This window comes from Entelurus aequoreus, linkage group LG12 (genome assembly GCF_033978785.1).
Source record: "Entelurus aequoreus isolate RoL-2023_Sb linkage group LG12, RoL_Eaeq_v1.1, whole genome shotgun sequence".
Taxonomy (NCBI): Eukaryota; Metazoa; Chordata; class Actinopteri; order Syngnathiformes; family Syngnathidae; genus Entelurus; species Entelurus aequoreus.
The window spans coordinates 33,481,288-33,509,218 of NC_084742.1; the positions used below are offsets into that span (position 1 = coordinate 33,481,288).

Here is a 27,931-nt window from a genome sequence, read left to right on the forward strand (position 1 = left end):
GTAAGCTGCTTTTAAGACAGAGTTTGTTGTTGTTGCGTTCTTGTTCGCCTTGTTAAGAGTTGCATTTCCCCCACTCTGCTTGATGCTGTTTCAGATGCTGAAATAAGTTTGTTGTGCTGCTGCCTATTTTTAAGAAATGTTGCTTTTCTTTGAAACAAATGTCTCACTCACGTTAGCATTGCCATTTGCTCGGTTTGTGGATCTCCTCTAAAGAAGTAAGGGGGCATACAACGGCTATGGAAGCTTATGAGGGCAAAAAGTATGCCGGAGTAAGAGGAGACAAATATAAATTTTTAATGTTTTTATTCGTCTGCAAAAAAAACCCTAGCATACTGATAAAATCAATATATCGCACAGGCTTATGTACAGCCCATCCCAATAGTATTAAATGTTAATTTGCACCCAGAAAATAGTCCCCACTACGATGTGATGTGCAGAAATGTGAATTATTTTAATAATCACAAATAAATAAATAAATGATAAATGGGTTATACTTGTATAGCGCTTTTCTACCTTCAAGGTACTCAAAGCGCTTTGACAGTATTTCCACATTCACCCATTCACACACACATTCACACACTGGTGGCGGGAGCTGCCATGCAAGGCGCTAACCAGCAGCCATCAGGAGCAAGGGTGAAGTGTCTTGCCCAAGGACACAACGGACGTGACTAGGATGGTAGAAGGTGGGGATTGAACCCCAGTAACCAGCAACCTTCCGATTGCTGGCACAGCCACTCTACCAACTTCGCCACGCCGTCCAAAAACAATATCACGATGAATTACTTTGATTTTGGTTAATGCACAATTATCTCACTGTCAACTACTATTCTACTTTTTAGTCAAAGTCGTTCTTATAGTAGCCAAAGTGTGTCCAAACAACTGGCACAGAATTCCTTTTGGGTGCAAGATGCTTGAATTTAGAGTTTGAGTTTTTCTCCATAACGCTGCTATATCGCAGACAGGATGATGCTGATGCTTTTCTGGCAGCCTTCACACAACCAATAGTGCATTTTAGGGTGATGGTATATTAGTAGAGGGAGCATTAAATATCTGTTTTGATTATTTTGTGATTAATCACCTAGCCCTCGCCATATAGTAGACATAAAAACAGCTAAATTGATGCAACATTAAAAAAAAGCTAAGCTAAAACTATAAATCAAAACCTCCAGCATAATTTGTGGGAACAATTGCAAAGTAAAGCACTATGAAAGTTTGCCTCACAAAAATGTTTTCTGCATGCCTCCATGCTGACTACCCAATGTATCACAGGATTGGGCTGATTCAAATTAATGGGAGAACTGTAGTTTTTAACCAAGAGAATAAGCTGCGCAGAACAAAGCTCAACAATCCCTATCTTTAAATCCCAACTGCTTAGGACACGTCAGAACCACTCCTTGGGGATTGGAACGATTGAGCGCCAAAAGAACCAGAAAGAGTACTGACTCAGCCTTTGTCTGAGGAGGAGCCTGAGAAATTCTTCACATTCCAGGAAAACCATCAACACCAGAGGGGGGGGCATCCCCAACAACCCCCATCGGACATAATTACACCCTACACATTTTGTATCTTTAAGGCTCCTCTCAGTCTTGACAAGTTTAGCACGCCAGGCATTTCCAGTGCATTAACAGAATGTCATTCCCTGAGCCTATGTAAAACAACTAGATTTGTGGAAAGTGAATGTTTCAACAATACAACAACTTGAAATGTAGCCACCCCAAAAAAATCCAAATGCAAATATAAACTGGTCAAGAAACAAGTCGGGTGGTTAAATGCATTGACAATGGTTTATCGCGTTCTTCTTATAGTAGGTGGCCGCTTAACATGGTCAAGTTCATAGATTTGATATTTATATTCTAGTTGAAAACAGCCCTGTGAGGAATTTATAGTAAAGTTCATAAAAAGTTAATAGAATTAAAATTGCTGGAGAATGTCAGACTATTTCATTCAGAAAGACTGTAGGTTAGCTAGCTCATTTAAAATATCCTAAACTTTTTTTTGACCCTGCCTCTTAAAAGAATCGGAATCGAGAATCGTCAGGAATCGGAATCGAAACAAAGAATCGGAATCGTTCGAATTCAAACAATACCCAACCCTACGTGTCGCCTTGGAAACTCTCACTATGAAAGTGGCACGCTTTGCTTTGCAGAGCGCAGACTTTCTTACCTCCGCAAAAAAAGGTTATGTTTTCACTAGGATTTGTTTGTTTGTTAGCAACGTAACTCTAATAGTTATGCATTTTGATGAATCTGTCAGGAAAAGTCCAAAAAAACAATTCCTCTCATCTAATACAAACACACTTCACTTTTTTGCTAACAGCATTCCACGGTGCACAGAGCAGTCTGGAAGATGTAGTTTATTTTCAAACCCCGCCAACGCTAAAGCGCTAGAGAAAAACTACACACCAAGTTTTTGTTTGATACGTCACAGCCTTATTGTGAAGACTTTAAAACCGTAATACTGCGGTATCTACAATACCTTTACACCCCTAATAGACATCTTAGCTATGTGTTACGGATGACAAATTAAAATTACAGTAATATAAATTAATTTTATTTTCATAATATGACAAGGGCTATTAAAAAAAAAATCGAACTGTTGACCGAAAAAAAAAAATCCAAAATGCAAACAAGTTTGATACACTTATAGAAAAACCAGCCTGCTTGTCAGCTTTGTGTTATTAGCGTCAACATTTCAACTTCTGTCTACATTAAACCTTTTTGATCTTTTGTCCCCTATTCCTGGTGTTGATTTTTTGCACTTATAAAAAATGGCCCCCGGTCTACGCTTGCGACACCCCCCGCTTTAGCGTTTGGCTTTTCCAGCAAAGAGCGCAGATTCTGCACGACTGCAGCAAAGTCTTTATTCACAAGTCACAAACTTGCTGACAAAAGGTATTAAAAAAATGTAATTACTGTACTAGGAGCAGAGATTCCAAGGTTGTTGTCATGCAAATATAACCAAAATGTAAAAGTACTACTGAAGAGTTGCACATGGAGAGTACCACAATGGTTTAGTATGTTTCAGCAAGCCATAGGACATAACATACAAGAGATAATATGTCTAAGGCCATGTCTACACTAAGTCGTTTAACGCCTTAAACAAATAATTATTTAGCCTAAGCCCCGTTTCAGCCACACTAAACCAGCGTTTAAGGTCCCCCTCCTCTGACAAATTTTTACACGGGTAAGTCAGCCGTGTAATTCTTGAATCTCTGGCACTTAGCTTTGTATGGACTCATTGATCGTTTACAAAGTGAGTTCGGAGAGGAAGTGATGCCAGAAAGACCCCGCCCACACAGGAAGTGACGCCAGAAAGACCGCGCTACACACAGGAAGAGACATCAGAAAGAACGTGCCATTGTCAGCTTTATAACAAAGATGGAGGCGGATCATCCAGACATGCCCGTGTTTCTCCTTCTACATGTACAGGCGCTTTTGGAAATCACAAATCAATACCTTAAGAGAAGGCAACGGGCAATTGCAGCTATTTCGGATACGACACTTCTCAGGCGGCAAGAGAACTTTCAAATGTCCGAGTCAGCTGTGAGTCTATTTACCGAAGAACTTTGTCCCTTCCTCCCATAGATGTGATACAGCCAGTGTGTGATACAAATATTGCTTTATGGGTGTGACTGTGAAATGGCCAGGCAGCGTGCGTGATGCCCGCATCTTCGCTAACTACGCCATTAGCGTGCAGCTGAAAGATGGAACCAAACCCTCGTGTCCCAAACAACTGCTGGAAGATGAAGATCCGGTCCCTGTTTTTATTTTGGGTGACCCAGCTTATGCCCTGACGCCATATCTCACAAAAGAATACCCCAACCGCAGAGTCAACCCACAACAACAATACTTTGGGTAGTCTCTGTCTAGATTAATTGTTGTAATTGTTGTAAAATGTTCTTTATCGCATTGTCTACTTTCTCATGTCGATTAAAGATGTGATTCATGTATGATGTCTCAGGTGTGATTCACTACAATAGGGCCCCACGGCACACTGGATTCTAGTTAATTGAAACACCACAACACTGGATATTGTTCAAAGGAGATACATTTTAATTTAAAAACTTGCACACAAAACACAGCAAACAACTGTAAAATGCACAGCAAACTATTTACAATATAGCTCTTTTAAATAACTTCACAGTGAAGTAAAGTCTTCTACTGGAGAGATTGGAGCCGATGGACGCTCAGGTGGTGTTTTTTGGGTGGGGGTTTTCCAAATGCATACTAGATCGCGCTGCGCCGGCGGACGGAGGGGGCCAGAGGTCTTAAACGGTGGTATTGTTGTGTGTGGACACGGATAAGGTTAGATGTGATTTACCCTGGATAACCTTATCCGGCTCAGTGTAAACGGGGCGTAAGAGGACGAGAACTACTACAAAAGTGTGGCCGTATTGTACGTCGTACAAAAGTACCAAAAAGAGCTATCACACTGTCTGTAGAAAATGCAGTGTGATAAATGCATGAGTGGTCACAACGAGAGTGGAATTCTGATTAACCTAGTAGTAGGGCTTCACAATTAATCACATTTTAATTGTGATCACAATTTTGGGCGCTACGATTAAATGAGGGTGATTGCTGGAGATATTACCATTTTAAAAGGCAGGCTCCGCTGCGTATCAATTCAAGCACATTCACAACCAAAAGTCAGCCAACCACCGGGGGGCGACGGAAAGAGAATGGACTCATGTGAGAGCGAGTAAGAGTGAGTGAGAGGGTGACTCACACTTGATCAGCTGGTCACCTGTAGCTCCTGAAAATCCACCCATCCATCCATTTTCTACCGCTTGTCCCTTTTGGGGTCGTGGGGGGTGCTGGAGCCTATCTCAGCTGCATTCGGGCGGAAGGAGGGGTAATATTAGGAAAAATAAATGCATTATTACATTAGTGCCCTTCTCTCCCGTAGGGTGACCCACATTTTAACCCTGAAAAATGTGGGTACAGCACGCCTCGCCGTTTTCAAGGCATCCTCCCACTCGTTCCTGCAAACCCGGAAATGCTCTCGCGTGCATAAACCAACAAACTGCACGGCAAAGCTGTGTTGGTGTGCACATCGAATCAAATTATCGAGCTGTGGCGACAAGTTAAGCAGTAAAAAACACTTTTCTTCTTTCCTCAACCGCCATCGTTTGCCCGCGGCGTGAAGTTAATCATCCAAATTGAAATTGGTTGCTAACAGAGCGGGCCACCCGCCACCGCCGCAAAACCGTGCACCGGCTGTGCACCGGCCGTACACCGAGGGACCCCCATATTCATCCACCTCTCAAAGGCGCACATAAGTAATGCATGCAATAGCGTTTTAATTGGCAAAGACATACTGTATGTCCTATATATACTGTGAGCAGTAGAATGTGTTCCTTGTATAGTATCTGCCTTTCGTGCATAATCTTATTTTTTCACTAATGTTTGCACTTTATGTTCGCACTCTGCAATGGCACATTTATTTTTATTTAGCCATTTGTCTTTGTCTATGTTCATATTATTAAAAAGTGCCCATTTAAGTCGATACATATATACATGTTAAACTGCTTCTGTCTATTAAAAAAATGGGTCCACGTATCGACATATTAAAGTATTGTTCATTATGATCATCATCATCATCAGCCGTTATCGATCTACTGCTGGACAAAGGCCTCAGCATGTTGCTGCCAGATAGACCTGGCACTCAACCAGCATTGTATTGTTAATTTCATCATTATAGCTAAGCAGCGTGAAAAGACAACAACAACTATACTGTCGATTGTAGGTACACAGCAATAAAGAAAGCACAGTGACTTGTTCAGTGCAAAGTAAGCTTTGAAATTAAGTCATACCGGTACTTACCTTGATACCACCTCATCAACTAACAAAGTGCACCCATTTTTTATAAAAAAATGTTTTTAGATTGTTATCCACTGGAAGAATGACGTGTGCATGTATAAAAGCTTAATGGCACACCTCTACATTATAAGAAGAATTCAAACTTTGAAACACATGCATATATATGGAGGAAACCATGTTTACAAACTGCCATAAGATTAAAAAAAATCCTTTATCATCACTCATTCTTTTCTCTTTCGTCGGACTTACAAGTAAATGTGAAAACATTTACATTTAACTAGTTTCTTTTTCAGTTATGTTAACAAACGCTTACGATATCAGTCAACATGAACAGGTTCCACTGTATGCTAGGGATGGAATGATTACCATAATAATGATAAACCGCGGTAAAACTCCCAACTGCTAAACAGGGTTTCCCCTAATCTTACTGATTGTGGCGGGCCGCCACGGCAAAATTGAAGCCGCCATACCTTTAAAATAAGGGTTTTTTACATTAAAACAAATTAAGAGTAAAATAATGAATTGTAGCCTCCAGAAGAAGTCCAAAGTCTGACGCTATTTTAAACTTTTATTGCCAATCTCATGCTAACAACCAGCCTAATTTAACCGATCCAATACACACACTTTCGTCTCCATGCTTCCCCAGAAACACAACAACACTTCCTCATTCTTGGCCAATCCCCTTTCAGGTAGGGTGCGTGATCATGGGAGCAATGAAAATCAAATAAAAACTACACAAACATAAATTATTACCACCAGCAGGTCGTCACAGTATAAATGGATGTACACTACCGTTCAAAAGTTTGGGGTCACATTGAAATGTCCTTATTTTTGAAGGAAAAGCACTGTACTTTTCAATGAAGATAACTTTAAACTAGTCTTAACTTTAAAGAAATACACTCTATACAGTGTTTCCCACACATTCATTTATTTGTGGCGGCCCGCCACGAAAGAACTACGTCCGCCATAAATTTAAAAAAATAAAAAATAAAAAATATATTTTTATTTTTTTTTGTCCTGTCCAGCTTCTCAGGCAAATCATATAGTTGATGTAGATGCCCATATAGGCTGTTCAGATTTACTTTACAAAAGAGAAGTGTAGGATACTTCTCTTGTTGCCTTATTTATATTTGACCACTACTGTTTTCTGTTTATTTGTTACTGACTGTGGCAGGACACCTCTGCCTCTGTTTCACTTTATGTTGCTGGTAAATAATATGGTTGTAGTAGTAGGCTAAAGTTAAATTATTTAGTATGAACTAATTAAAGGGGCAGAGCTTTAAGAGACATTTTAGCTTTTATATTTTATAAGATATTTTTTGTAAGAACCACAATTAATAAATATATTTCAGTGAATAACTTATTGTTCAAATCTGTATATAAATATATACATAAAGTGTTGTAATTATATTGTAAAATGGATGGATGGATGGATGGATGGATGGATGGATGGATGGACGTTTAAAACAAAACTGTTATCATGAATTAGTAAGTATACATTTTTTGAGCCTTTTTAGAGAAAATCATATCATTGTAGTAAATTATACAAATTACTCGATGATGTCATGGTGACCACGCCCATAGCCACGCCCGCACCGCCACAGGTATCTTGGCAGTTTATGGGAAACACTGCTATATATCGCTAATGTGGTAAATGACTATTCTAGCTGCAAATGTCTGGTTTTTGGTGCAATATCTACATAGGTGTATAACGGCCCATTTCCAGCAACTATCACTCCAGTGTTCTAATGGTACAATGTGTTTGCTCATTGGCTCAGAAGGCTAATTGATGATTAGAAAACCCTTGTGCAATCATGTTCACACATCTGAAAACAGTTTAGCTCGTTACAGAAGCTACAAAACTGACCTTCCTTTGAGCAGATTGAGTTTCTGGAGCATCACATTTGTGGGGTCAATTAAATGCTCAAAATGGCCAGAAAAAGAGAACTTTCATCTGAAACTCGACAGTCTATTCTTGTTCTTAGAAATGAAGGTTATTCCACAAAATTGTTTGGGTGACCCCAAACTTTTGAACGCTAATGTATATAGCTTATTATTTGTGCACTATTGACTAGTGAGTGATGCACCGAAAATTTGGCCGCCGAAAAAAGACTTTCATTACCGAAAACAGCGCTGCAAAACAGCTCTCAGCCTGGCACAGCTGATCCCAGCACTCTAATCACTCACCTGCCTGCCATCAACTCATCACCTGCAGCCTTCAAATGTTTGGACTTCTCTCGGCGCGATCGCCAGATCGTTTCACCTTATACATGTGGTAACGCTTCTCGCCCGTTTGTTCTAGAAGTCTAGCACTTTTGATAATCTTGCGAATCCGCCATTTTTTGTATTTTTTGGCTCCTCATTCTACCCCTGTTTTTTCCTCTGCCTTCAGTTCCCTACCTGCCGTGTGTGCCTGCCTCAACCTGCTAGCCTCAGCCTGCTAGCCTCAGCCCGCCAGCCTCAGCCCGCAAGCCTCAACCTGCTAGCCTCGGCCTGCTAGCCTCGGCCTGCTAGCCTCAGCCTGCTAGCCTCAGTGTGCTCTCCTGGACTGCAAAGCCAAAGACTACGAGCTCCCTCCTTTCCCTCTGGTTTTATTAATAATAACCCTTGAACTTTAATCCTGTTTGTCTTTTCTGCATTTGGGTTCACCAGTTTTACCAATCGTGACAGAACGATCTGGCCCTTTTCAATGGACCCAGCAGATTTTGACCGTTTGAGAGAGGCCCTTGCCAATCAAGGACAGCATTTGGGAAACCATGACCAACTACTACAGACACTTATTGACCAGATGTCACGCGTTTCCACCCAGCTGACCACTCTCATCAACCAACAAGCTCAACCACAACCCGAACCACCTGCACCATCTGCACCCCCTGCTGTTCCTGCTGCAGAGCCACACATCCCCCCGCCTGATAAGTACTCTGGCAATCCTAGCACATGTCGTGAATTTTTAACTCAGATCCAGCTTGCTTTTGATGCTCAGCCCTCTCGCTTTGGCCGTGAGGCAGCCAAAATCGCTTACGTAGCCAACCTGCTACAGGGGCCCCCTTTGAGTTATTTTAATGCCCTTCGTGAGCAAGGATCCCCCGCAGTCCAGTCCTTTGCTGCACTATCTGCAGAACTGAAGCGGGTCTACGACCACCCCATACGAGGGCAGCAAGCAGGTCAGCAGTTGTTGCGACTTCGTCAAGGGAAAAGCTCAGTAAGAGAATTTGCCTGTGAATTCCGGTCCCTAGCTGTGGAGTCTGGCTGGAATGACAAGGCCCTTCTCACTGCTTTCCAGAATGGGCTTAGTCGGGTCATTGGAAGGGAGATTGCTCTGAGGAATGAGCAGCTGTCCCTAGACGAAGCTATTACTGCAGCTATCAACATCTCTGACCAGATGGCCCAGTGGCAAGCTGACCCCGTGCCTTGCAGGTCATCGGAACCCCCCAGCTTTAGACCCAGGCCGGCCGGGCCCAACTTGCCAATGTGCACAGCCTCAACCTCCAGTTCCCCTGTTGAGGAGCCCATGCAGGTGGGCCGGGCTCACCTTACACCTGAAGAGCGCCTCCGCAGAAGGAGGGCAGGTGTGTGTCTCTATAGTGGTCAACCTGGCCATTTCCTTGCCACCTGTTCTATGCGGCCAAAAGAGTAGGCTCACCAGTAACAGTGGGGGTTCTGGTGAGCCAAGCTGTCTCCTCCCCTAAGTCCCTATGCCGAATGCAGTTTTCTGCTACTCTCCGTTGGCAATCCCAGTCTTTGTCTCTCCTTGCTCTGGTGGACTCGGGGGCGGATGAGAATTTTTTGGACGCCGACGTTGCTTCCCAAGTGGGCATTACCATCGAGCCACTTCCCTCACCCTTGCAAGCCAATTCCCTGACTGGTCGACTCCTTGCCCGTGTCACTCACCGATCAGAACCTGTGCACCTCCTTGTCTCCGGTAATCATCTTGAACAAATCCAATTCCATATAATCTCTTCTCCTCATGCTCCTGTAGTCCTTGGTCAGCCCTGGTTAAGACTTCACAATCCTCACATTGACTGGGCTGCAGCCAAAGTGGTGAGCTGGAGCTCCTACTTTCTCTCCACCTGCCTGCGGTCTGCCCGCTCCCCTGCTGAGGACACAGTCTCTTCAGTTGTCATAGAGCCCCCAGATCTGTCCAAGGTTCCCTCTGTCTACCATGACTTAGAAGAGGCCTTCAGCAAGCAACACGCACTGTCCCTCCCTCCGCACCGCCCTTATGACTGTGCCATTGACCTGCTTTCAGGAGCTCCCCTGCCTTCTAGTCGGTTATACAACCTGTCCCGCCCTGAGAGAGAGGCGATGGAAAAGTACATCCATGACTCTATGGCTGCAGGCATTATTCGACCTTCATCTTCCCCACTCGGTGCAGGTCTTTTCTTCGTGGGTAAGAAAGATGGCACTCTACGTCCCTGTATAGATTTTTGAGGGTTGATTAACATCACCATTAAAAACAAATACCCACTGCCTTTGCTGGCATCTGCCTTTGAACCCCTCCAAGGAGCGACTGTGTTTTCCAAGTTAGACCTTCGCAATGCCTACCATTTGATTCGAATCCGAGCTGGTGACGAATGGAAAACAGCATTTAAGACTCCACTTGGTCATTTCGAATACTTGGTTATGCCCTTTGGCTTGACTAATGCCCCAGCAGTTTTTCAAGCTCTTGTGAACGATGTCCTCCGAGACCTGATTAACCGCTCCGTCTTTGTGTACCTGGATGATATCCTGATTTTCTCCCGCAACCCGGAGGAACATGTGGTTCATGTCAGACAAGTGCTCCAGCGCCTTCTTGAGAACAAGCTTTACATTAAAGCAGAAAAATGTGAGTTCCATGTTCAGTCCACAAGGTTCCTCGGGTTCATCATTGAGAGTGGTCAGGTGAAGGCAGACCCCGAAAAGGTGCGAGCTGTGGTGGACTGGCCTCAACCAACCTCAGTTAAATGTCTCCAGGGCTTTCTTGGCTTTGCAAACTTTTATCGCCGGTTCATCCGGAACTACAGTCAAGTGGTCGCACCCCTCACAAGACTCACATCTCCGTCTGTCCCATTCACTTGGACAGCAGAGGCTGACGCTGCTTTCAAGGAGCTTAAGAGACGTTTTACCACAGCCCCTGTCCTGATTCATCCTGACTCCTCACGCCAGTTCATCTTGGAAGTTGATGCCTCAGAGTCTGGAGTGGGGGCTGTACTATCCCAGCGTTCTGCCAAGGACCAGAAGCTCCATCCTGGCGCGTTCTTCTCATATCGGCTAGAACCTGCTGAGCGCAATTATGATGTAGGTAACAGGGAGCTGCTGGCTGTCAAACTCGCTCTGGAGGAATGGAGGCACTGGCTTGAGGGAGCAGAACACCCATTCATCATCTGGACAGACCATAAAAACCTGACCTACATTCAGTCTGCCAAGCGCCTCAATTCCCGCCAGGCCCGGTGGGCTTTGTTTTTTGGTCGATTCCGCTTCACACTGACCTACCGTCCAGGATCCCGCAACGTCAAGCCGGATGCCCTGTCACGTCAGTTCATTTCGGAGGATCCCACCAGTTCTGAGCCTATCCTTCCGGCGTCTTGTGTGGTGGCCGCAGTGACTTGGGAGATTGAGTCGGTGGTCCGAAGGGCTCAGCAAGACCAACCAGACCCGGGTAATGGTCCTGATAACCGCCTTTTTGTGCCTGACTCTGTACGTTCACAGGTTCTTCTGTGGGCACACACTTCCTTGTTTGCCTGCCACCCAGGAGTTGGCCGCACCATGACTCTCCTCAAGCGACACTTTTGGTGGCCTACCATGGATGCTGATACCCGTGCCTTTGTGTCTGCCTGTTCTGTGTGTGCCCGTGGAAAATCCTCCAATCGACCACCTGCTGGCCTACTCCATCCCTTGCCAATCCCAAGCCGCCCCTGGTCTCATATATCACTGGACTTTGTCACTGGCCTCCCGCCTTCTCAGGGAAATTCTGTTATCCTCACTATAGTGGACAGATTTTCCAAATCAGTGCATTTCGTGGCTCTACCCAAACTCCCCACGTCCCTGGAAACAGCCAACCTCATGGTCCAGCATGTGTTCCGTCTTCATGGAATTCCTTCAGATGTGGTCTCGGATAGAGGGCCTCAGTTTATTTCGGAGGTTTGGAAGGCTTTCTGTAGGGCCATTGGAGCCACTGTGAGTCTGACTTCGGGTTATCACCCTCAGTCTAATGGGCAAACGGAACGGGCAAATCAAGACCTAGAAGCGGCCCTCCGATGTGTCGTTGCCAAGAACCCCTCCTCCTGGAGCACCCACCTGGTATGGATTGAGTATGCCCACAACTCTGTGCGGCCACGGGAGTGTCACCATTTGAGGTATCCTTAGGTTACCTACCCCCGTTGTTTCCTGTTGAGGAGGATGACATCTCTGTACCTTCAGTTCAGGCTCAGATGCGGCGTTGCCGCAAGGTGTGGAAAGATGCTCGTGCTGCCCTCCTCAGCTCTGTGGACCGAAATCGTCGATATGCGGACCTACACCGAAGGCCGGCACCTGTATACCAGCCAGGTCAGCAGGTGTGGCTTTCCTCTAGAGACCTTCCCCTCAAAGTGGACTCAAAGAAACTTGCACCCCGGTATGTTGGCCCTTATGAAATCATTTCCATCATCAATCCAACAGCAGTTAAACTCAAATTACCTGCACGCTGGAGGATCAATCCCACTTTCCATGCACCTTGAGACAAGAATATGTTGATGACATGTCTTCCTTCACTCATAATTTTTAGTTTTATGCATTTATATGTAAAAAGATAATAAAATCACAATCGTAATTTTGGAGAGAAAACTCACAAATAGGTTGTGCAGCAAAATTGTGCAGCCCGAGAGCAAATTATACGATGATGTAATGTGACCACGCCCCCATCGCCGCAGGTATCTTGCCAACCTAGGAAAAACCCCATTAATATTACCGTTTAAAATTAAAGTCGTTGTACAATTCTTGATTAAAAACCACACTTTGGTAAACTCACAAACCAGTGTTATTGTTAATTTCCTGGAAAAGCAAGCTAGTGCACCACCCGGTAGTTCAAACGCTAACATGAATACAAGACACATTAACGTTTTAGGTGGTTGGGTGCTGCATAAGACTGCAAAACATTCCCACTGCCCAAATTTATATGCACTGTTATCAATGTCAAGGCCTTACTGGTCAGTATGCAAAGGGTGCTCATTGCAACCCGCAGCCCAAACTGGGGCTAACGTTACCACAGCAACTGACTAAACACAAAGCCATTCGAGTAGCTGATGGGTGAGCAGCCAGCAAACAAGCGTCAAGTGTACCACAGTCCCTCTGTCCCCCTATGAAAGGCAGTCTGTGGGGGTTATTTCAGGAGGGCCTGAAAGGCTGCAGTCCTGCTCTGGAGGCAATAGAGGAAGTGGCTGCCCACAGGCAGGCACTGTTGGCAGCATCACACACACACACACGGACATACACACACACCCTACTCTCCATTTGCATTTGGTTCATCAAGCTAAAAGAAAAGGAAGTGTTTCCCCCTGAGAATTATGAATCTTCATGTATATCTTCAGTTGTTATTCATGCTTCAAAAATCCAAGCGCAAGCCTGACCTAAATTAGTCTATGCTTTGCAAAGTCTGTGGATAGCCATCAATAATACATCAGCTAAAATCTGCATCTGCTATACCTAAATCTTGTCTGACTACAAGAAAGTAAAACATCTATTAAAATCTTCATTAAAAATGTTACTGCTTTACTATGTAACAAGAAGCACAAAAAGCGAACCAAATCACCCGCCATTGCTACATTGTCACAAGCTTTAGGTGCATCCTTTAGAAAAGCACAATACTTGCGATGTATTACATCACTCAGACAATGACCTTCGCATGAATGATCTGTCATTGTCACATGAATGAACGGGAAAAAAACATGCAAATGCATTTTCAAGACAGATAACCAATTTAATGTACTGCTTTTTTGGCTTAATTTTATTGAACAAATTAATAGGTGGGTTGCAATCATGTGACCTTGAGGGACATCCAGGCACTTCTGGGTTTCAGGTGATGGTCTAGAGCCCCATTAGGCTCCTGTTTATTGACCTGAATCAGTGTAGATTTGGGTGTATTTTGAAAGGGTTAGAGGCAAATATAAAAAGTGATCAAGAAAAAATATTTAAAATGGGATGGAGTGGATTTTTATTCGCCTAAGAATTTATTTTTTATTTTTTTAATTTAAACTATTTATCATCACCAAGACATTACTGCTCATGGTATATAGAGAGGAAAAAAATTGGAGGCACATCATGTCTTTACATCTGGAAGGGTCCACAAATTAAACATTAATCTGTGAAAGACAAACTCGGACTTATTTATGCATCGCTAAGTCACGTATTGGATTGACATAACGAGTGCCGTGCTGCTGTGATCGTAATGCTACTGGGAGAAAGGATAAGTTTGTTTGCAGTTGATATCCTGCTACAAATATTAGTCTCATCTACAATTCATGTTTGCAGTTGTTTTTATGGTGTTAAGTATATTTTGTCTCATTATTTAGCTGTATATATCCCTGTTGTTCAGTAATGTTGCTAGCAATATCAAGATTCATTATATATTGTTGAGTTTACGAGAGATTTATTCATCTAGTTTATTAATACTATTAAGGCTATGTTCTTGATGCTAAAAAAAATATCCCCAATGATGCTACAATGTGGTCATCTGTGTTGAATAAAGCACTAGTCTTTCCTGCACAACACAACTAAGCGTTTCATTTTTTTAATGAAAATCGAGAAAGAAAATACGGTGGATTGGACCAACAATTAAAATATGTATTACTAGGACTTAACATTATGTTAGTTTATTTGCACAAGCAGGTCTTCGTAGTTATATTTAGGCATAGCAACCACAAAAGAACACAAACTAATTAATGAAATCTCTTGTCTTTTTGAACATGTAGTTCTGCTGTCAAACACTATCATTATCTCTATTTGAACGATTGGAACACCCAAGAACAGAACAGCAATACGGCATTTTCTGCTTAAACTTTACACTCACTCTCACTTGTTTTAATGCTACGCTCAAGCTGTTTGACCATCGTGTGAACTAAGCCGCGAAAAACAAAAACGGATATGACGTCATATGCAACCCAACTGTGATTTAAGTAAAGACATTGGGAGGTGTATAGGTCGGTGTGCACACGACTGCTCAATTTATACCAGGGTTGTCCAAAGTGTGGCCCACAGCTCGCTTTAATTGACCCTCAGCATATTCTAAAAATAAAATGAATTCATTACTTATCAGTAGTGCTGTGCAATATATCCCAATTTTGGTAATTTTATATCCAGTTAACAATATACAAATATAACATTTAATTTTCAAAATCAAACAGGTGCATTTTGTTAGTTGCTGTGGTCGAATCCAGGTTAATACCGCTAAGCTTTTATTTTGACACTTACTTTGCGCTGAACAGGAAGTCACATTATCCATGCATCCATCCATTTTCTACCGCTTGTCCCGTTCGGGGTCGCGGGGGGTGCTGGAGCCTATCTCAGCTGCATTATTAGATGTTTTAATACTGTGTAACTAAGGCTGGGCCGATAAAATGATATTAATATATATCGTGATAAACATGTAATCAATATAAAATACATTACATTAAGTTGGTTAAACATATATTTTTTGGTCGGAAGAAAGCGGAAAAAAATTAATCATGGTTGGTTGCATGAAGGCACTCGCGGTCTGGTATGCAAGCAAAACAGGAAGTGGTCGTGGGCAATAAGAGGGACACGATAAACAGCCAATCGCGTAACAGTATCAACTATCAATTTTGGTTGCACCATCTCACTGTTGATTCTCTGCGCGGAGTGAGAAGAGAAATTAAAAATGAGTGCTGCAGAGAGCAAATAAATTGTGGCTAAAACAGGAAAAGTCACCTCAACGGTAGGGCAGTTTTGTAGATTTTTCCGAACAATCCGTAAGGCTTCGCCGTGCTCATCTTTTCTTTTCAACCCATGTCCGTTCCCTATTCGGATGTTTAGAAATAACAGGCAGGAACTAAAAAGCAGGACTGTATAACTAAAATAAATAATAAAATATAACATATGTGCTACTTTAAATTAATAATTTGGTCCAATAACATTTTAATAATAATTACTGCATAACAAATGTACTTAAATAAGGATAACAGACCAAATTAAATGTTACACGGACCACATAACTTCCTGGCACAAAAACCTGTTCTTCTCAGGTTTTTCAATGATTACATTTTCACACTTTGCACTATTTATTTACACTTTATTAAGATGTTCTTACATATTCCTTATTTTTCACCTTAAATTTAAAGAGGTCATTGTTAAGTGTTTACTGTGATTTTAGAATTGTGTTTACATTTATTGATTGAGTGTTTTCCATGGTTGTGTTGACATATTTCCTTTCCTTTCTGCCTTGATAGCTGAGGGGATTATACTGTAATCAGAGGAAGGTTTGCATTTGAAATAAAAATGTGAAAATTTCTCTCCTGGTCCATATTTTCCATAAATCATAAAAAATATCAATAATGAAAAACGTATCCCCCAGCCCTATGTGTAACTAGACAGTAGTTATGTTGCTGTCCAATCTGCTTGGTATATAAAATGAGCATAACAATACTACTGTATAACACTTGTCGATATAAACAAACTCATTTTAATAGAAATTACCCATTGGTGGTCAAATTGTATGTCAACAATAATGGTCGACCATGTAGGTCAACGTCAGCTTAAGCGGACACTTTTTAGTATTGATACGAACATGGTGGCTCTGGATTTGATAAGTCGGCCAATTTAAATGGATTCACTGTACTGACTACAAGGGATTAGTTTTAGCATCTTTATAGTACATAATGTACGAGAAATGCCCCCACTTTGGTTTTTGGTGTTTGTGTGTGTGTTTGTGCGCGTTAAATCGAAATTCCTCTCTATCACATCTTGCGCCTCTAAGGTAGCATAGGGTCCTCCTTCCTACAAGAGCACTCTCCAGTCTGCATAGACATAAGGTGCTCCCAGAACACGTCAGTGGTTCCCATCAAATAATAAACTCACAAATGCAGATTTGGCGCTCCCGGGTTCGCCCTCATAAACAAATAATGGAACTGTAGCATCATAAATCCGATTCCCAACACACCTTATGTGCACCTGTTTAATCAGAGAATAAAACACAGTAAAAGGGTTTTTTATTTATATATTTATCCATATTTAGCGAGGAGAGATATGCATTAAAAGTGAACGAATCAAATACAAGAGGTCACGAATGGCGAAGTATTGGTGGTGTGAGTGGAAATCCGCCTTCACAAGCCCAGATAGGGTGCATACAAAGGCATGCAAAGCTTGCAGAATGTTATGTTTGTTGCTTGCGTCAACAACGTTGAAAGAGCAGCTTTCAGCAACACAGGAAGTCTTCATTTACAACTCTGCAGGATAATCATACTTGCTCGTATTAGCACTAGTACTATCATCTTCTCGTTGCGCTCCACTGCTAAGACTTCTGGGTAATGTCGTTACCAGATTTAACAGACTATAGAGCACACCGGGATATAAGCCGCACCGACTAAATTTTTGAATAAAAAAATATGTTCTATACATTGGCCACACTACACTCGGATATTTATACGTTTTGAAATTAGTTATTTACACATAAATATTTTGTAAATGTTTATTTACATGACTAAATTGTTTCCAAAGAGTGTAACACGACAGTAAAACGGCTGCTCAAACAAAACAGAGGTCATGATCATGGACCCACTAGCTTGCGAAGCTCGCTCTCCAATCAGCTAAACAGACTCAATAACGCCACAATGTATTGGTGAATTTACTGAGGAATATGTGAAACTGAAACAATACATAAAGAATACAATTTTAAGTTATTAGTACTAACACAGCCACTCATAGACGTGTTAGCATTTTAGCCATTGCTTATGACGCTTGCTACATTACATTACAATAGCACTGACAAATATGCATGAAACCACTCCTACAGACATCACACATGGGACGGTTTAGTAAGTATGAATTGTTTTTAATTGTGAAACTGACAAACGTTGCTTGGTGTGATGAATGAAGAATCCTTTCGAGCAGAAACGCTATGGGCGGTTTCACGTTCGGTTCAAGGTAAAACAGGAAGTACTGAACATTTTCAACTCACAGCACCTACAGTGAGCAAACTCGTCCAAAAGGTGGCGCCAGTGCACAAACAATAACACACCATTTCAGTCCTATGCTTGGGTTTAAGAAAAACTATTGAACACAAAACATTACAGCTATTAGCGGAAAAAACTAATCCATAAATTTGCCACACCATTTTATAAGCCGCAGGGTCAAAAGTGTAGGAAATAGTAGCGGCTTATATTTTGGAATTTACGGTACTCTCCAAGTACCCACACACAAAACCTTCAGAAGCAACTCAGCCTTTGTCACTTCCATAAGTACCAAGGATTTGAAGACACAGCTTAGTGACACTCTTCCATCGTTTGGCAACACTTTGCCCCCCTGGTGAAATATGTAAACCAGTGGTGTTTAAAGTACGGCCCAGGGACCATTTGTGGAACAAAGCTTTTTATATACCTATAGAACAAACAAAGTACAAAATAAAACTTGAGAAAAAAAAAAACTTTGCATTTTTATTAGCTTATTTCGTCACAAATACCATGATAATCACTTTTCTCTTGTTTGTGTATTTTTTCCCAAAAAATCTAAATCGTAATCACAAATAGAAATTTCAAATAGAAACTAAATTGGGATTTTATTTTTTGGCAAAAATCTTGCAGCCCCAGTACATGTATTTCTAATAAACATCCTAGCTTTCAGACACACAGTGGTATAATCTGGATTCTTCCTTTGACTAAAGTCTCCAAGGTTCTCTCCCCATTTCCTGTTTGGGTCTCGGATTGTGCATGTGATTGGCTGCCGGGTCCTCAGTGCAGTGAAGGAACCGCTGTCAAAACACAGTGACAAGCTGTGGTGCTTCTCAGGGGACCCTTGCTATGAGAACCACACTCCGGCAAAGACGGCCACAATCCAGCTCACAGGCACCATCTTGGCTAAAAAAAAGATGGACTGATAGCAAAAAGCTGCGTATTATATGAGGAAAGTAACACCTGAGAAACAAGGTAATGCTTCTCTGGTTTGCTTCCCATCACACACAGGTTTTCTGCAAGAGGTGACACACTCAGAGTCACATGAGCGACGGTGACGTAAGCCTCGACTACCCGTCACTGCCCCGGCCTGCAAAACATTCCACTGACTTAAGTGACAACTAGCACCCACATGCACATACACAGGCAGGATGCATGAAATATTTAGACACAGGAGGAAACGCCGCTCTGCTGCAGAATTCCTAGTATTCTTAGAATCGAGGACTTGGTCATTCAAAGTTCATAGCTATTTCCACACAGCTGGGGGAAAAAAAGGAAAATTTTAATTAAGTAAATAAATCGAAGATTCAATGTGTACATCGTATATATTTATTTCCTTTTTCCATACAACAATGATCATTTAAATTGTACACAAGCGGTAGAAAATGGATGGTTGGATGTATCCTAAGGGTGTAACGGTACGTGTATTTGTATTGAACCGTTTCGGTACGGGGGTTCCGGTTCGGTTCGGAGGTGTTTCCACATGGACATATTAAGTAGCGTAACGCACGTTGTGTAAACAATGCACACCGAGGCACAACACACGGCGTGCTAGCAGCTAACGGGCTACGATAGACTGACCATACGTCCTCTTTTCACCGGACATGTCCTCTTTTGCGGAGCTGTCAGGGCGGAGTTTCTTAAATGCCTCAAATGTCCGGCATTTTGAGTTAGGGTTGCGTGTATTTTCAATGTACGTTCAGTGTTAAGAAGGGGTTAAAAACCAAACAAATTGTGCGCGCAGCAGTATTCGTGAGGGAGGGGCAGAGACAGAGAGAGCGAGAGAGTTATGATAAACGCGCATGCGTCGCCAGGCTCTGCTTTTCATCCATAGATTTATCAGATTAAATTTTTTATTATCTATAGCAGGGGTGTCAAAAGTGTGCCCCGGAGGCAATTTGCGGCCCACAGCTAATGTTTTAAAGGCCCACGGCACATTCTAAAAATACTATTAAAATAAACAAAAACATAACAAAAGTGAAATAAAAAAGTTTAAAGTTTAATGTAATTTAGAAAAAGTTGCAATGTTGACTAATAAAACAAAGCTGTTTTTTTTTCTTTCAAACTGTCATTGCTCAAAACATAATATTGAATCAAAATCAATGTTATTATGAATTATTGACCTATCCAAGGTTCCGATTACTTCACATCAAATATTCCTCTAAGAAAAATATTTTTGGTGGAAGATTTTGCAAATATGGTAAATAAAGAACCCAAAAATTTATATTTTGTTGTTTTCTTACTGTACCGAAAATGAACCGAACCGTGACCTCTAAACCGAGGTACGTACCGAACTGAAATTTTTGTGTACCGTTACACCCCTAATGTATCCATTACAATACTGTATGCAATATAGGGCTGCAACTAACGATTAATTTGATAATCGATGAATCTGTCGATTATTACTTTGATTAATCGATTAATAATCGGATAAAAGAGAAACTACATTTCTATCCTTTCCAGTATTTTATTGGAAAAAAACAGCATACTGGCACCATACTTATTTTGATTATTGTTTCTCAGCTGTTTGTACATGTTGCAGTTTATAAATAAAGGTTTATAAAAAAAAAAAAACATGACTTTTTTTTTTTTTTAAATAAAAATACAAAAATTGCCTCTGTGCATGCGCAGAGAATAGATCCAACGAATCGATGACTAAATTAATCGCCAACTATTTTTATAATTGATTTTAATCGATTTTAATCGATTAGTTGTTGCAGCCCTAATGCAATATAATTCATATTAAAGGGCACACTTTTCTCATTTAAATAAAATGGCATCTATTATAATATCTTTATTTACTGGAGTACTCAAGAGTACCAGGTGTCTATTATAGATAAGCTATTGTAGGTAAGGGGTAGTCTTTATTATATATACGTTTTTCTAATTTCTACAATAATTCCTTTCGGGCGAGTACAGCACCTTCAATCGGCCTACTGCAGGGATATCAAACTAATTTTCATCGTGGGCCACATCACAGTCACGGAAGCTCTCAGAGGGCCGCTTCATGATATCAATTAGTCCCTGTGGTATTTTGCAACGTTGCGATCGCACCAATTGACACAAAATCAACCAATTCCTGCTAATTATGTGGAGCGTCGCAACTTTGCCCAACCCCTGCAATTTCCCCGCACATTTTGACCAATAATCGAAATGATCAGCAATTGAATTTGACCCAGCAGCACTCAAATGCAAAGTGAACCAATCAAATGTCTCCCTGCATCATCGGGGAAGAATTTGCCACAACTTTTTGAAAAAACTGCAGCAAAATCAGACATTTTAGGCCACAACAATCACCAAAAAAAGACAGCAAAACTCTGGGGGGATCTTCATTTGATGATTATCATTGTTTACCAACAGATGGAACATGGAAAACTTGCTTTGGAGTCTGAAGTAAAATGACAAGCAGATACTGTAAATCAGCTTGTGTAGAATTGAAAAAAGCTTGCAAAATTTAAAAAAGCTTGCTGTATCAAATAATTTGGAGTTAAGAACTGCATTTACATGCATTCTTTTTTTTTTTTTACTGTGAAAATTAATAAATTATCCAAAAAGATGAAATGCTTTTTTGACATACATTTCCGGGCTTTCACAGGTCACATAAAATAGGAGGCCTACAGCAACACTTCAGCTTTACAGGTGCCATAACTTCTCTGGAGGTAATGTGTGCTATTTCAGGCGTGGTATTTATTTGTTCAAGCTGACGGCACACACATCAGATAATTTTTTGTACACAGAAACGATTTCAATGGAGGAGATACAGTACTGTATTTTCCGGGCTATAGAGCGCACCGGTATTTTAAGCCGCACCCATCAAATTTGAGAATAAATAAATATTTTTACATATATTAGCCGCACGGGACCATAAGCCGCAGATATACAGTGTGCCGGTACAAAAGATTTTGTAAATGTTTATTTACATACTGTACCTTACTTGTTTCCAAACGGTGCCTGTCCCACGGCAGTAAAACAGCTTTTCAAGCAAAACAAAAGTTATCGTCATGGACCCACTAGCTGCAGAAGCTAGCTCTCAAATCGCTTAACAGACTCAATAACTCCACGGTGACGTTTGGGTGAATTTACGAAACTGACAACACAAAAATAATGTCATTTTAAGTTAATAATACTAACAAACACTAGCATACATGTTAGCATATCCGCTAATGTTAACGACACTAGCGTAATTACATTTTGATAGCACAAACAAATATGCATGAACAAATTCCTACAGACATCACACATGGCACAGTTTATTAAGTATGAATTGTTTTAGTTATATTGTAATACTTACAAACGTGGCTTGGAGTGACTAATGAAGATTCCCTTTGAGTAAAAACGCAATAAATAAATAGTGGACGAAATAGGATATAAGTCCGGTTCAAGGGGCAAAACAGGAAGTACATTTTCAACACTTACATGCCATAGCACAAACAATAACGCACCTTTTTAGTCTCTCTGTCTGCGTTTTATGAAAACTATTTGCTTGAATACAAAACAGCTGTTAGCAAATAAAAATCCATAAATTAGTCACACTGTTTTATAAGCCGTGAAGTTTCAAACATAGGAAAAAAAGTAGCGGCTTTTAAAGTCCGGAAAATACTGCATTCATTTTTAAGATACTAAAAAAGTAACGTAGGGGTTTATTGGATAAAAAAATTAAAATTAGCAACTTTATCATGATGATGATCCCCGATGACAATAACGTAAACACTGACAATAATGGAAAAAAGGACTTAAACATTAAGCATAAAACAGGATCACCCCAACATGAATTGATTACGTGGACCCCGACTTAAACAAGTTGAAAAACTTATTCGGGTGTTACCATTTAGTGGTCAATTGAACGGAATATGTACTGAACTGTGCAATCTACTAATACAAGTTTCAATCAATCAATCAAAACATAGTGAAAAAAAAGTTGTCAACAGCAAGTCAAATAACAGTCATCCTCACGATCAAGCCTTGGCTTTTACAAGACACTGGTGTAGTAATAGATTAAAAAACCTTACGCATCTTCCATGTCTGGCTTCCAGATGATTTTTAAAGGGCCTGTTCACTATCCACATTGCATTCGGGCCCAGCTCAACAGGAAGGGGAGTTTCTGCAGCGTTTGCATTGTCCACGTAATGACATCCTGTATTAACCCCCTTTACGGCTAAAATGCAACATTCTGAAAGTGCATCCATGCATGCAGAAACCTATGTTTAATGCAATAACAGACAGCTTTATAGCAATTTGCCTACTCTGGATGAACATAGGCGGGCCCACTCTAAATGAAAGACTACCACGTTGCAAGCTGCACAGTGGCTTAGGCGGGTTGAATATTTCATGATTAAACGAGCCATTATACTGCACAGATCTAGGCCAAGGCTCAGGGTGCAGGGAAAGGGGGGGCTCAGATAACGGTCCCAACAACACAAGAGTTGGAAGGGGTTCGGGATGGGGGGGGGATGGGGGGGGTAAATCCATCTGTGTTAATCCAACTAAAAACACAACAATAAGTAACCGTGCCAATTGCAGTTAATTGTAATAAACCATGCACATAGATCTGAGCAAACCTAAGATGGATGTGATCATGCACCAAAACGCCACGACACTGAGAAGTCCACAAAATGCAGGTCTAGGTAGTTGTGTAAAACACAACTAAAAATAGGAGACGATAAACCTATAACAGGTGAATAAATCCATCCCAAAACACTAGTCCTCTGCAGAATTAGCCGGCTAACATTAGCCCTTGCTAGCTTTAAGTTTGCTGTCAACACTTTGAATAAGAGCTCGCCAGTAGCTAAAGTGCTGGCATTTCGCATTGGGAACTATTTAAGATAGTGCACTAATCCCGAGCAACCACTGTGAGTCCCCGGTGTAAAGTTTACGCCGACAGCCGGCCTCCAGTCACTGGAGTCGGTCAGCTGTGATTGGCTTCCCGGCCCCATCCCCGCCTACTGTTTACCCGCAGCTAATAACAGGCCGCTGAGGTTAGCAGCTAGCAGGCTACTCCAGTACCTACCTCGCTTGTCGAGGTCGTAACCGACCACTACAAAGTAGTCAGCGAGCCGGGCCATTTTGGGACTTCACGGCAACAGGCCTCTCTTGCGTATTCCTCTGCTCTGGGCGCCGTCAATAGTCCATTTACGTCCTGGCGGCGATGGATACATGACGGGCGGCAGTAGCATCCTTCCAGCTGTACGCCGCCGCCATACTGTCAGTCTGCCTGTGACAGCGGATAACCACGAGTCTGCGCAGTAGAGACTTCCAGGGAGGGGCCGCTCGCATTAAGATGGTCCTTTTGCAAAGTCCTTTTCGGACATGATGTAAAGTGAAATGATATGAAACTGTGTGATGTATTATACTGTAAGTGTGTTCATGTTCGAAATAAACTGAAGAAAGAAAAAGAAAGTTATATTCATACTTGCCAACCTTGGAGACCTCCGAATTCGGGAGATGGGGGGGAGGGGGGGGCGTAGTTGGGGGCGTGGTTAAGAGGGGAGGAGTATATTTACAGCTAGAATTCACCAAAAGTCAAGTATTTCATATATATATATATATATGTATATATATATATATATATTAGAGGTGTGGGGAAAAATCGATTCAAATTCGAATCGCGATTTTCACGTTGTGCGATTCAGAATCGATTCTCATTTTTTAAAAATCGATTTAAAAAAAAATACTTTTTTTAATTAATCAATCCAACAAAACAATACACAGCAATACCATAACAATGCAATCCAATTCCAAAACCAAACCCGACCCAGCAACACTCAGAACTGCAATAAACAGAGCAATTTAGAGGAGACACAAACACGACACAGAACAAACCAAAAGTAGTCAAACAAAAATTAATATTATCAACAAAAGTATCAATATTGACAATTTCAACATAGCAGTGATTAAAATCCCTCATTGACATTATCATTAGACATTTATAAAAATTAAAAAAAAGAACAATAGTGTCACAGTGGCTTACACTTGCATAGCATCTCATAAGCTTGACAACACACTGTGTCCAATATTTTCACAAAGATAAAATAAGTCATATTTTTGGTTCATTTAATAGTTAAAACAAATTTACATTATTGCAATCAGTTGATAAAACATTGTCCTTTACAATTATAAAAGCTTTTTACAAAAATCTACTACTCTGCTTGCATGTCAGCAGACTGGGGTAGATCCTGCTGAAATCCTATGTTTTGAATAATCGTTTTGAATCTGGAAAAAATCGAGAATCGTGTTGAACTGAAAAAAAAATCGATTTCGAATCGAATCGTGACCCCTAGAATCGATATTGAATTGAATCGTGGGACACCCAAAGATTCACAGCCCTTATATATATATATATATATATATATATATATATATATATATATATATATATATATATATATATATATATATATATATATATATATATATATATATATATATATATATATATATATATATAAGAAATACTTGATTTTCAGTGAGTTCTAGCTATATATATAAATTTATTTTATATATATATATATATATATATATATATATATATATATATATATATATATATATATATATATATATATATATATATATATAAAAGAAATACTTGAATTTCAGTGTTCATTTATTTACACATATACACACACATAACACTCATCGTTGTACTTGAAAGTGCAATGCTTTGCAGCCAGAACACACAGTTGTTCTACTGACTGTACTGTGCTTGCTGCTTACAAAAAAAACAAAACAACAACACTTACCTTTCACTATTTGAGTAGCCTTTGTTCTGCCATTTGCGCACTGGCGAGCGATCTCTGAATCCGGGAACATATCCTTCACGGATTTGTTGAAGACATCCGCAAATGAGAACGGGATGTTGCTTCCAGCTATCAGCATAGCCATCTTTGTCTCGGCATATGTTACACCCTCGGGTCTCCATTTAGCGATGTGGCCCATAATACTGGGCTGGGACCGGTGCTGCGCTGCCGCCGCCTTGTGCTTCGCTGACCGTTCATGAGTGACTATATCCGTTCTGCCACTGTGTTCAATGGAGAAGTATGTTCTACAAAATTTACAGGCAGCATACCTCTTCCCCTTTGAACTGTCCTGGATAAACTGAAATTATTGTTTCCATTCGTTTTGGAACTTACTTTGGTATTTCTTCATCTTACACGTCGTCGGGGTCGCCATGGCGGTATCTTGCTCGTTCTTCTGCTTCGTCTCCTTGTTGTGTGCGCAGTTGTGCACTCTCTAAAAGCCGTAGATGTTATAATGTGATTGGGCCAGCACGCTGTTTATATCGTGGAAAAGCGGACGTGAAAACAGGCTGTCGTCACAAAGGCACGCCCCCTCCAGATCCGGCTGGAAATTGGGAGAAATTCGGGATAACATTTGTCCCGGGAGGTTTTCGGGAGAGGCGCTGAAATTCGGGAGTCTCCCGGAAAATTCGGGAGGGTTGGCAAGTATGGTTATATTGATGAGTGGGGCGGTGTGGCGAAGTTGGTAGAGTGGCTGTGCCAGCAATCGGAGGGTTGCTGGTTACTGTGGTTCAATCCCCACCTTCTACCATCCTAGTCATGTCCGTTGTGTCCTTGGGCAAGACACTTCACCCTTGCTCCTGATGGCTGCTGGTTAGCGCCTTGCATGGCAGCTCCTGCCATCAGTGTGTGAATGTGTGTGTGAATGGGTGAATGGGGAAATACTGTCAAAGCGCTTTGAGTACCTTGAAGGTAGAAAAGCGCTATACAAGTATAACCCATTTATTTATTTATTTATTTATCATGATGTCCAATGGGCCCGCCTGGGGGCCATTTGCAGCACTTCGCTCTTTAAAAAAAAAAAAAAAATCTAAAATAGCTTTAAAAACAGTCTGTATTAGAGCACTGCTTAGGATGATGGGAGTCACATTTAAATGTTGAATATTTTACAATGTAACTCAAATCGAAAATTAAAAAAAACATCAGTTCGTCATCTACAATTACCCTTTAAAAAGTAAGGAATTTTTCATTTTAACAAATCCTATATTATTAAAAAGAAAACCATTCTCCACTATTATGTTTGACTTTGACCCAAAAACAAACAAAAAAAAAACACGAAAAATGTACAGGCCTTTATAATATTTGTACATCCATCCATCCATTTTCTACCGCTTGTCTCTTTTGGGGTCGCGGGGGGTGCTGGAGCCTATCTCAGCTGCATTCAGGCGGAAGGCGGGGTATACCCTGGACAAGTTGCCACCTCATCACAGGGCCAACACATTCACACAGTATTTGGAAAATCAGGGAATTTCCATCCATCCATACATTTTCGACCGCTTGTCCCTTTCGGAGTCGCGGGGGGTGCTGGAGCCTCTCTCGGCTACAATCGGGCGGATGGCAGGGTACACCCTGGACAAGTCGCCACCTCATCACAGGGCAACATTCACACTCACATTCACACACTAGGGCCAATTTTAGTGTTGCCAATCAACCTATCCCCCGGTGAATGTTTTTGGAGGTGGCAGGAAAATCGAAAATTAAAAAAAACATCAGTTCGTAATCTACAATTATCCTTTAAAAAGTAAGGATTTTTTAATTTTAATAAATCCTATATTATTAAAAAGAAAACCACTCTCCACTATTATGTTTGACTTTGACCCAAAGACAAACAAAAAAAACCACGAAAAATGTACAGGCCTTTATAATATTCGTACAGTATTTGGAAAATCAGGGAGTTATGATCCATCCATCCATTTTCTACCGCTTGTCCCTTTCGGAGTCGCGGGGGGTGCGGGAGCCTATCTCAGCTGCATTCGGGCGGAAGGCGGGGTACACCTTGGACAAGTCGCCACCTCATCGCAGGGCCAACACAGATAGACAGACAACATTCACACTCACATTCACACACTAGGGACCATGTTTGTGTTGCCAATTAACCTATCCCCAGGTGCATGTCTTTGGCGGTGGGAGGAAAATCGAAAATTAAAAAAAACATCAGTTCGTCATCTACAATTATCCTTTA

The 27,931-nt window shown here is 41.2% G+C and overlaps 1 protein-coding gene across 5 annotated transcripts in view; it reads right to left on the reverse strand.

Moving 5' to 3' along the window:
• The window catches only part of sbf1 (SET binding factor 1), a 117,025-nt gene extending 92,819 nt beyond the window's left edge, over positions 1-24,206 (reverse strand). For all 5 annotated transcript variants that reach the window (XM_062065705.1, XM_062065704.1, XM_062065702.1 and 2 more), the window contains exon 1: positions 23,961-24,206. In XM_062065705.1, coding sequence (XP_061921689.1) covers positions 23,961-24,015 — 55 coding nt within the window. In that variant the 5' untranslated portion in view covers positions 24,016-24,206. The remainder of the gene's footprint in view (positions 1-23,960) is intronic.
• Between the last annotated feature and the right edge of the window lie 3,725 nt (positions 24,207-27,931).